Source organism: Podarcis tiliguerta (assembly GCF_965153285.1).
Source record: "Podarcis tiliguerta genome assembly, chromosome: W".
In the NCBI taxonomy this organism is placed as follows: domain Eukaryota; kingdom Metazoa; phylum Chordata; class Lepidosauria; order Squamata; family Lacertidae; genus Podarcis; species Podarcis tiliguerta.
Genome location: NC_139552.1, coordinates 18,000,795 through 18,012,856, shown reverse-complemented (window position 1 = coordinate 18,012,856; position 12,062 = coordinate 18,000,795). Strand labels below are relative to the sequence as shown.

Genomic DNA, 12,062 nt, shown 5'->3' with positions numbered 1-12,062 from the left:
ATCAACCCCTTTCCCTACCAGGTCAATAAGTCTGGTGACGGGAACTTCGCCAAGCAGCTGCCTCATCCAGCACAAGGCTTCCAAGGAGGTCCCGAAGCAGCTTGGTAGGTAGCTCTCACTGATGGTGAGGAAATAGTCCTTGCAATGGTCAAGGTGAAGGACAAAGATAGCCTCAATCTTCTCTTCCTTGCTGACGTACACATCCAGGGAAATGTCCACCGTCTCACCTAAAACAGGAGGAGGTCAGGTAGATACACTCTTTGGCACAGCCAAGTTGGCTTGTCTGTAAATTAAAAGTTAAGACAGTGAAGAATTGAACAGAAGGACACAATGCGAGCCTGCTGGATCAGGCCAATGGTGTTAGGATATTTCCGTTCCAACTCAAAAGGGAGCAGGATGTTTGTGTCACAGCCTGCGCATTTCCTGTTTCACAGGATGTTTCTGTTATGTCTTTGCTTTCATTTCTCTCTCTCTATGCCGGAACACTGAAGGAGGCAGTCATGGTTTTCTTTGTTCTGATCAACGCAGAAATAAACTTGTAAATAATGCTCTCCTGAGTGCATCTTTCGCTGTGCATTATCTGCTGATAAGAGCGTGCACGGCTCTGGAATGTGGCAAGCTATTTCTGGAGCTCGTGTCGCTAATTGCTGATACTGCGTGACTACGAGAGATCAATGGACGTCCGGAGACGACGTGGAGTCATGATGGACTTTGTCTCCCTGGCAGTATCCCAACAACAGGTTTCGGGCCCAGATTCACGGCACTTACAGGAGAGTAAGACTGCGACAGACTGCTGAGGTATGTGTGGAAAAGCAAGTGAGGCTTTTCGTTGCCGCGGCAGAGTGTCTTTGATGTCCAGCAGACTAATAGGCATGGGGAGTTGAGCCGAGCAGGCTTTGAGATTTATGAGCAGCCAAGATAAGAAGCCTCTGAAGTGAAAAGGGCTCACGGCTCAAGTGAAAAGCTGGAATGGAATTTTTCCAAGCTTCTAAAGCTGTTGACTGCCCAAAGCTAAATGGGCAAAATTATGAGACCTGGGCTGTGTGGTGTCAGAGTTTACTACGACAGTCTGGAGTGTGGCATATTGTGTGTGGAGCCCCTCCAGTTCCTCTGACAGATGATTGGAGGGCACAGGATTCAAGAGCCATGGGGATAATTTTGCTCTCAGTAGCTCCTGAGAGCCAGTGCCTGTGAGATGTGGAATGCTTTGAAGGTAGCTCATCTGCCAGTCATCCCAGCCCAGAATTTGACTACGTTGGAGGTCCTGGCTGTTTCCGGGAATGCAAGTGAATGCAGGAATGCCGAGGGCACCGGTTGCAAGCTGCAGGGGGAGCTGACTGTGATGTCATCCCAGGCAGCATTCCAGCCTCCAGGGGGAGCCAAGGAGTCGGCAGCTCAGAGCTCTGTTTCTCATGGGAACCAAGGTCATCGCCTTTGCAGAGGCCGGAAGGCCAGAGGTAAACAGAGACAGATGCCTGCAGATGGCCCGGAGCAGAAGGGGGGTGAAGAGCCCACGCCAGTGGAAAACAAGGCTTTGTTTGCTGGCACTGCTTCACCAAAAGCTAAAGGCAAGTCTGATGGCCAGGAGCAGGGGGGCAAGCAGGAAAAGCCCATGCCGCTGGAAGACAAGGTTTTGCTTGCCAGAAAAGCTGCTCCAAAGGCCAAGGCCAGGTTTATTGTAGATTCTGGATGCACCCGCCATTTGGCAAAAGACCGGCATTTCTTTATCTCCTTCAAACCTCAAGATGGTGAGATCCACCTGGCTGACGGAAAGACGTTACGAATTGCAGGAAAAGGGACTGTGAGACTGGCAAGTCTGCACACTACCATCAAAGATGTACTCTATGTTCCAGGTGCTGCAGGCAATTTGCTCAGTGTCCCACAGCTGATTGGGCGTGGTTTTGAGATTTCCTTCAAGAGGAGCATCTGTGTCATCAGGAAAGGCAAAGAGGACATTTTGCATGCAAAGTTTATGGATGGCTTGTTCTGTATAACTTATGACGACAATGGTGCTGTTGTGTCAAATGTTGATTCTTGTTGTGTTTCACAAACTAACAAAGTTCTTCATGCAGGATGTGTTCACGAAGCACACAGAAGATTTTGTCACATGTCTTGGCAGGCGTTGGCCAAGATGCCGGGATTGGTTGAGGGTTTGAACATCAAACCCTGTAGGTTTCACATGAAATGTGTATCTTGTGCAGAGAACAAGGTGAAGGTTGCTCCAAAAGGCAAGGAGTCTAGCAGGCAGGCTTCCAAACCCTACCAGCTTGTTCACGCAGACCTGGTTGGTCCACTTGCGCCCTCTTTGGGTGGAGCAAGGTACTTCATGGTTCTAATTGATTCTTTTTCCAGGTACATTCATGTGTTTATACTCGAGCAGAAATCGCAAGCGTTTCCTAGGTTCAAGGCATTCTGTGCTTGGTTGGAGAATGTTCACAGTAAACGTATCGGCTGTCTCTTTAACTGATCGAGGCGGGGAATTCACTTCTCAGCTGTTTGAAGCTTTCCTGACTGAGAAGGGAATCCAGCATGACTTGTCAATGCCCAGATCACCGTGGATGAATGGACTTGCGGAGCGAGCAAATCAAACGTTGCTGTAAGGACTGAAAACATTGTTGCATGATGCCAATCTCCCTGATAAGTTTTGGGGGGAGGCTCTGTAGACGTTTGTTTACACTTTTAATCGCAGGCTGTCATCACCTATTGGTTGTACCTGTCAGCATCGCCCTTATCTACACAGAGATAACACTCAGTCTTTCCGACACACTGACCGACTCTCTCTCTCTCACTGACCGACTCACTCACTGACTCTTTGATGTGGTGCTGGAGCAGAATATGTAGAGATCAGAACACGCCTCCTCCTCTCTGCAGAATCAGCAGACTGCTCAGGAGATTCTTGGATATGGGAGGGGTGAAATCTCCTCATCCTCCCCCATTTCATCCGACCATTTCAAGAATCTTTAACATAACTGCAATTTACACACACACTCCAAAAGTTGTTCTCTGCTTACAACCTTGGTTAACATATTTGCAAGTACCTCTCTCCCCCTTTATCTAAGACACTTTAACAATACCATTAAACAAACATTGTAACCACTCTGTGTCCATTGGGAAAGAGTTAAAACATAAACCTCAATCTGTAGTTCACACAAAATACACATTGTGAACACTCAAATGAATAAGCAGCTTCTAGAAAAATCTTCATACATGTTTCTCTTTGTCACATGCAAATTAACATTGCTCATTTAGGCAGATTTAAACAAAACACGTTTTGTACTCAAACACACTTGCTCCTTCAATCCTGATCCTTTAAACATATTATACATGAACCACTTTAGGTCAGGTAAGGAAATAAATAAAGTGTTTTGTGCTATTACTCTCAGCACACTTCATGCTTGGTTTAAAAACCGCACCAGAGTTGCATGTGACCGCAGCCTTTGCAAACTCTTCAGGAAACCTTTTCGGTGGTATACCCTTGGTTGTTCTCTCGGATCTGCGCAAAACTCTCTGATCCTCTTGTTCTGGTGCTTCCTCCTCTTTGGGAGAATGGGGAGCTAAAGTATACGAAGCTGCTAAGTCTGAATCTGCATCAGACTCTCCTGAGGCTTTTGGGCTCTGATAATCTGTGCCACCATCCGAATTTACATCGGCATCAGGATTATCAATCACATCAGAACTTGCCTCCCTCTTAACTGTCTTTGCCCCTTTTGCACCATCATCACAAATGGGATAGCACTGAAAAACGCCAACTCTGTCCTATTGTGGATTGTCCTCGATACTCCTGGTCAGCCTGATGGTTTTCGTGTCTGTGATCAGGACACGATAAGACCCTTTCTCATATCCTAGGAAAACACCATGTTCTCCACGCTTGCTCAGTTTGTCACCCTGCGAGGTGTGCACCCAAGTCTCTGACCCAAAAATTTTAAAATGCTTTACACATGGCTTTCTTCCGTGAAGCATCTCATATGGGGTGCAATTTACTGCGGACTGGTACCTCCTGTTATACACGTGACAGAAAAACGAAAGAGCTTCGGCCCAATAGGGATTGGGCAGCCCCGAATCATGTAACAGTGTTCTGATTCCTTGCTGCAGAGTCTGATTTACTCTCTCACACAAACCATTCTGCCAGGGTGATCTGGGCGTGGCAGTCCTATGCTCAATGCCCTGTTCAGAAAGAAAACTTTCAAACTCCTCTGAACAAAACTCACCTCCCCTGTCAGTGAAAAGACAACGTACGTTCTCATTATGTACATTTCTGAGCCATTTACAAAACTGGCGAAACTTGGTAAAGGGTTCAGACTTTTTCTGCAGCATATAGACCCATACATATCTAGAATAGGCATCTATCAAAACCATGAAAAACCTTGAATTGCCTCTAGAAAGCGCTAGAGGCCCCACTAAGTCTGCATGAATGACTTCGTATGGTTTCTTGGCCTCTCTCCCAGACTCTGTACCTTTGGGAGCTTGCCTTACCTTAATCTCAGCACAAGAAACACATTTCATGTGGTAGGGACATTCTTTCAACTTCATACCCTGAACCATATCAGGCATTTTTGCCACAGCCTGGAAATTCAAATGAGCATAAACACAGTGGTAATAATGAATACATTGGTCATGCAACTTCTCATTCTTATCAACAGATAAATTGCAACACTCTTTCTTAGTTGCTTCTGCAGTACCTGTACCTGAAACAAAAGGCAATTGGTACAAACCATTAACACATTTTGCATACAGAATGAGCTTGCCATCTCGACGAATTTCACAACGAGATTTAGCAAACACCACCTTAACCCCCTGACGATCAAGCTGGGAAACACTCAACAAATTGTCCTGAATATCAGGCGCATACAGGACATTCTTAATTGTTGCATTCAGGCTCTTTAAAAACACAGTTCCCTGAGCCAAACTCGTGAGAACAGTCCCATCTGCTTGATGAATTTCTTTCTCTTGCTTCTCAAGATGAACAAAGAGATCCTTATCTTTGGCCACGTGGTTGGTACAGCCAGAGTCGATCACAAAGAAACTCCGCCCACCTTGATTGGAGCAGCGAGAGATCAAAGCCTTTGAAGTAGCAGGTGCTTGGGGATTTCGTCCTCCTCCCCCTCTGCCTCTGAAGTTTCCCTTCTTCTTTGAAGTTTTCTTGCTGCACTGAAAACTCAAATGGCCTTGTGCTCCACACGAAAAGCACCGCTTCAACTTTAGTGCTTTAACAGCAGCAGTTTCACTTTCACTTTCCCCTGCTGGAGACTTAGGCACATTTTCAAGCACATTTTTAACAGCACCATTTTCCTGGCTTTCTCTAACAGCCTGTCTGCGATCCCACTCATTCAGGAGCACGCTAGACACATAATCTTCCGTTAGCCGGTCAGAAGGCATTGTAGAAATCTGGGCAGCTACTCCATCGTAAGAATCATCTAGGCTATTTATCATCAGCATTGCAAACACAGCCTCTGAAATAGCCAGGTCTCGCTGAACAAGGTCCTGTCTGAGACGCTTTAACTGAGATAGATGGCTGGGCAAATCACCACCTTTCTCCAACTCCAGCCTGCACAGCTTCTTGAAGAAAATCACACTGGAACCAGTATTTTGCCTCAAATGCATATCTCTCAGCTTAGGCCAAACAGCTCGTGCAGTCCCTTGACCCTCTAAATTTACCAGCAAGTGGTCTGAAACACTCAAAACAATTGTCCCACGGGCTCTCATGTCTGCAGCATGCCACTCAGGCCATTCATCATCATCCTTATCGGGAGGGTCATCTTCTATCGTGTGAAATAGCTTTTCCCTCTGTAAAAGCGCTTTCATCTTCACCTGCCAAACTGCATAGGTCTCAGATGTCAGGAGAGGAAAGGACAGAGCCATCTGGCCAGAATGTGCACAGGCCATCTCTGCTATTACTTAGAGCAAGACACTTCCCTCGTGCAACACAGATAAAGCCTTGACTCCTTCAGCCACTCTCTCTCCCACTCAGAGCGCAATTAACAGGCAAACAGGGATGCTATCTTCTTTCTTTTGCAGTCAGCAACATACCTCCATAAATCAAGCAGCAGCAACAGCAACAGCGGCAGCTTGAACACTCTGCTCCAAAACAGCTCTGCTTCTGGGCACCGTAAATCAGTCCAGCATGCAGCCTCCGTTCCGCCGTCCGGCAATCAGCAACAGAAACCTCTGGCGACTGGGACGACTGGGACAACTGGTACAACTGGAACAACGCCAGGTCAGATGACTGGAACAACGACTGGGCCCATAACCGATGTCAGCATCGCCCTTGAGCCAGTGCCACCAACTGGACTCATCCACTTCAGCCCCGACTGGGCTAGGCGAGCTGGGTAGCACTTCCAGAGACCGCCTTCCTCACAGGAACAGGTCTAAGTGCTGTGGACTCACAACTCAGAGCTGTGAGCACCGCAAATCACTCCACCAAGAAGACAGTCGTTGTACAGCAGAGTACAGCAGAGCATAAATCACTCGGACAACAGCGCTGAAGAATATCTTCTTTTATTCACTAACAGCTACTGTACTGTACAAACTATATACAAATGGAGATGCTGGAGTGCACTGAGTGTTACAGCTGCTTTCTGCAGCGACCTTATCTACACAGAGATAACACTCAGTCTTTCCGACACACTGACCGACTCTCTCTCTCTCACTGACCGACTCACTCACTGACTCTTTGATGTGGTGCTGGAGCAGAATATGTAGAGATCAGAACACGCCTCCTCCTCTCTGCAGAATCAGCAGACTGCTCAGGAGATTCTTGGATATGGGAGGGGTGAAATCTCCTCAGTACCCCCCTATGAGAAGATGTTTGGTAAGAAACCTAACTTTCAGCACATGAGAATCTTTGGTTCTGACATGTGGGTACACACCCCATAGAGCAACAAGCTTGGCAACCGTGGGGCACATGGTTTGTTCATGGGGTACGAAAAAGGAGCATACAGGGTATGGATGACTGACTCTGAATCCATTAAGTTCACAAAGAGTGTTGAGTACAATCCTAAGTGGGGGGAAAATGTGGGAATTTTCCAGAGTTACCCAGAGGAGGATGAAGGTGATGTGAAAAAAGCAGGTGATGCTGAGGAAGCTGAGGATGATGATGATGATGATGATGATGATGATGATGATGATGATCAGAGTTCGGACTCCAGTTCAGTGGGTGGCGCTACTGCTGGTGTCAGTGACAGTGATGACACAGCAGACTTCAAGAGTGCAAAGGCCTCAGTCAGACCATCTGATGCGTCTGACAATGAACTGGAAGAACCACTGTTCACCATTGGTCATTTTTCTCCTAAGAAGGAGGAGATGAGTCCAGAAGACTTGCGTCTAGTACGCAGATCTGAAAGGGCCACCAAGGGCAGACCTCCAAAGAGATTTGCTGATGAGTTTGCTAAGACAGCAACTGCTGTTCTTAGTAGCTCAGAGAAGGTGTGGGAACCTTCAAGCTTTAAAGAGGTTCAGGAGTTAACCTCTAAAGATGCTGAGCCTTGGCTTGATGCCATGAAGGCTGAAGTTGATTCCTTGAACAGGAACCAAACTTGGGAATTGGTACCGGTAGTCCCAGGAATGAGACTGGTTGGCAGCAAATGGGTCTTCAAGGCCAAGACAGACCAGAATGGCAAGGTTGTCAGACACAAAGCCAGATTGGTTGCCAGAGGTTTTTCACAGGTACCAGGACAGGATTACCATGAGACCTATTCGCCCACCGTCAAATATGAGAGCATTCGACTGATGCTCAAGATTGCTGCGGAGGAGAAACTGCATGTTTCCCATCATGACATTAATACAGCTTTTTTGTACGGGATTTTGGGGGAGGAGCTGTATATGCTTCCACCTGATGGAATGCAGATACAGAAGGGAATGGTCTGTAAACTGCGGAAATCCTTATATGGTCTCAAGCAGAGTGCCAGGTGTTGGAACACAAAACTCACTGAGACGTTGCTTTCTCTAGGTTTTCACCAGGGCAAAGCTGATCCATGTGTGTTTGTCAAGGAGGAGGGGCAAAACAAACTGTATTGTTTATGTTTTGTTGATGATCTTCTGATGTTTTGGAAGAATCAGGCTTTGTACCAAAGCACCCTCGCTCAGCTGAAGGAGCACTTTGACATGAAGGATCTTGGTGAGGTATCCAACTATCTTTCTCTGCAGGTGGAGAGGGACTGAGCAGGTAATTTTCTGGTACACCAAACACAGAAAATTACTGATGTATTAACCAGGTTGAATTTGGTTGATGCAAACCCAGCAGACACACCGATGGTGACAGGTTACCAGGTAGATAGTACTGCTGAAGCGTTTTCTGACACAACGCTGTACAGATGCATTCTAGGCAAGTTGAATTTCATTGCTAGATGCTCAAGACCTGACATAGCTGTAAGCACTAACCTGCTCAGCAGACATGCTAATAATCCTACTGTTCAGGATTGGAAATCTCTGAAGCACATAGCCCGCTATTTGAAAGGGACTATGCACTACAGGCTGAGGTTCACCAGTCAGAAGACTGGAGGTCTTGAAATCTTTGCAGATGCAAGTTTTGGAAGTGACACCACGGATGGTACTAGCACTTCTGGAGTATGCTACATGTACAACCACTGTCTGTTTGACTGGCTGTGCAAAAAGCAGACGACAGTGAGCCTAAATTCCTGTGAAGCAGAACTCAATGCTCTGTCATTTTCACTCATGGATTGTGAATGGTTGATGCAACTGTTTACGGACATCAGAGTTTCTGTGAAATGTCCTATACAAGTGTATCAAGACAATAGATCCTGTTTGGCTTTGCTGAACTCAGATAGTTGCAAGCAGAGAACCAAGTACTTGCAGATTAAGCTATATCGTGCAAGAGAGTGTATTCAGAAAGGACTTATTCGGGTGTCCTACATGCCAGGAAATGAAATTCCTGCTGATCTGTTGTCGAAGGTTGTTAACAGAGAACAACTTAAGGTTTATGTACAGAGGTTGCAATTGGGTTGAACCACAGGTACTACAGGTTACACGGAAAGGGGGAGGATGTTAGGATATTTCTCACAGGTGTATGGGGGAAACCTTAACTTCAAGAATTAGGAAAAGAAGCGACTCAGTTCCCACCCCCACCCCACTTTCCTCTCTAGTCCTCCAAAGCAGCAGCTGCACAGAAGATGGTGACAGGATACTGGGGGGTGAGAGAAAGTGATCCTAACGGAAGAATATAAAAAGGAAAGGATTTTTGTGCCCCCAATGTTACTTTCTTTTTTCGTTTACATTTCATTGAGTTTTTAAAAGTTTTGCTAGTTCTATATGTTCCCCAATATATTTTGTGCCTCCACAATGTAAAAATACGCATTTTTTTTAAAAAAAATTTTGACAGCCTGCTCTCACTGGTTCCCTGCGATGCCAAAAGGTTTTTTGGGACCCTCCAGCATTTTTTGGCTTCAATTCATTTGTGTGTCTGTGTGTGTGTGTGTGTGTGTGTGTGTGTGTGTGTGTTTAAAGCTGGTCACACACACTTTTACACTTTGGGCTCAGCTGCTTTGACGTGTGGCCCTTGGAGGCTTGAGCATGGGGCAGTGTAGCCCACAAATGTTAAGCCTCCCCTGCTCTACCAAACTCCCAAGGTTTGAGGTAGGAGGGTTGGGAAGAGGAGGAGAAAAGGAAGGCCTTCCCTAGATGAGCCTTGGGGTCCCTTTCTAACTCAACAGTTCTACGATTCCAGAGAGAGACTCGCTGGGCTCCAAGTATCGCTTGCAGGGCTCAGCGCGAAGCCATGGCTTCCAATACTGGCTGTCACTGAGCTTGGGGATAAAGGAGAAGTGGAGGGTGACCTGCCTGTTGTTTGTGATCTGGAATTTCTCCTTCTGCAGCTGCTGAAACTTCACATTCTCAAACGGAAATTACAGAGCAAAATGTGGGATGTAAACACAGGAGCAGTCAATGACAACATTCCTAGAGTGTACATGTTAGAACATGGGGAGGGATGTCTGTCCAGCAAGCAGGTAAACTTCCTGGGGACGGACTTCCTCCGTATGTGACCAGAGGTGGGTGTGGCCTCACCTGTGCAGGTAAATGATAAAAGCACAGGGCAGGCAGCCATCTCTCTCTCACTGCCATCTTCCTTCAATGTGGAAACATCTAAGCATGCCCTCTTGGCTCTCAGCCAAGAGAGGAGATAAGGACTATCTTGCTACAAGATAGATTCTAAGTGTATGTAACCTTTTAAAGCTGTCTGCCTTCTGGGATCACATTGTGAACAGAACGTGAGTAAACTCTTTTATACTTTTAAGAAGACTGTGTCGTGTCTTGTATTTTAAGAGGGAACAAAAAGGGGAAATTACCAGAGTAATTGTTATAGAGGTTCTAGCGAACCTGTGCAGACGTTACCGTTGCGAACTTAAAGGGGAATGTCTATAAACTCTGCTGATATTTTGGGAACTTGTTAGCACAAGTTGGATAAGGATATAATTAGTCAAAATATCCTCTCCTGCACCCCAGAACATTCCCACACAAAAGGGGGGGGGGAGGAAAGAGAGTGCTTGCCTTCAGCAGAGGCAAGGAAACGTGCTCCAGGGGGAAGTTTGTCCTTGGCCCCGGGCTCTCATTTAGGGGACTGCACATGCAACAGGTCCACGTGGGGCTCTCCAGATATTGCTGCACTTGCCACTGGCCATGTTGGCTGGGGATGATGGGAGTTGTAGTCCAGCATCTGGAGGGCATCACGCTGGCTACCCCTGGAGTCTTTGCCTGCGAGGAAGAGGCTGCTGCTCAGTGGAAGGGCATCTGCCTTGCATGCAAAGGTCCCAGGTTCTATCCCCAGCATCTCCAGGTAGGGCTGGCAGAGATCCCCCGGAAATCAAGGCTGAGCTAGATGGGCCAAGGGCTTCTTCCCCCCCCTGGTCTTTTTGCAGCAAACCCTCTTTAAGGGGTTGGAGAGGATCCTATTCATCTTTACCTCCCTCCAGGGAGGGAAGGAATTCGTTCTCCATCCTGTCCATCAACTGAACAATATCCTCAAACACTTTCTGGTACCGTCGGTCAGCCACAACCTTCACCTAAGGGGGGGGGGACAGAGCACATTTGTTGGGGCTATGGACTAAAGGGGGGGCATGAGTTAAGAGCAGAAATGCCTGATGCACCCCCCTGTTCCCAGCCCTGAAAGAGGCAAGTACTGTAACTCTGAGAGCTTCCCCAGGATGGCAGCCGCTGTGACTTCCAGAGCCAATGGGCTGAAGCCAAATGCTTCAAGCCAAGTACCACAGAAGCTCCATTGCATGAATGGAGCCAACGGTTAAGGTATACAGTTCAGCCCATGTGGTCTGCCATGCCTGCAGGAGCAGCGTGTACTCAGAACAGTGGAGAATGGAAGCCTAGGGATTTAACAGAGCCAAAAGCTGCCCACTCCTTGCACCGGAAGTCATTGGCCAAGGAGGAGCTGTGTGGAAAGGGGCCTGGTTGTTGGTCAGGGCCTGCCCAGAGTTGAGGAGGTGCCACATAGTAGGCAACTAAAAACCCTGACTAGACGATAGCCCTGGCCAGGGCAGGTGTTACCCCTGTGAGGAAGAGGGAGCTGACGGGCTTGTGGTCGCTCCTTTTCAATTCACTGTGGCTTTGGTAGCTGAGCTGATTCACGCTGCCTCCTCTCCAGAGGATTGGCTCACACCATGCTGGCACACGGCACTTCCCACTGCAAGGAGACAGGAGAGACACCAGGACTGTTGGATTGGCTGAGGCAACACACAAGGCTCACACAGGCAAACTTTGGCTCTACACACGGCCTGTGATCTTGTTTTTTTAAAAAATAATGTTTATTGCTTTTCGAACAATTTAAACACTACAAAACCAAATAAAATCAGAAAAAAACCAATACAATATAATATAAAGACACTACATAACACTAAACACATTAAACTAACAAAACCAAACGAAAACAATTTAAAACACTCAAACAATTTCAATATCTTATCTTTCATTCACTTATTTCACCGACCTCCTCACACCTCCCTTTTTGTATTCCACTTCTGTCAAATGTTTCAGCAATTCCTTTCCATCTTCCTCTGTTATCTGTCCTATAATTATCCTAACACATTCTAACCTTATTTTAC

At 46.8% G+C, this 12,062-nt stretch overlaps 1 protein-coding gene across 1 annotated transcript in view; it reads right to left on the bottom strand.

Moving 5' to 3' along the window:
* The window catches only part of LOC310668798 (inositol polyphosphate 5-phosphatase OCRL-like), a gene marked incomplete at its 3' end in the record, with an annotated part of 733,402 nt that overhangs the window by 215,390 nt on the left and 505,950 nt on the right, over window positions 1–12,062 (bottom strand). The window contains 4 exon segments of the mRNA XM_083422126.1: window positions 19–222; window positions 9,687–9,859; window positions 10,913–11,012; window positions 11,509–11,644. Of these exon segments, the coding sequence (XP_083278252.1) occupies window positions 19–222; window positions 9,687–9,859; window positions 10,913–11,012; window positions 11,509–11,644 (613 nt within the window).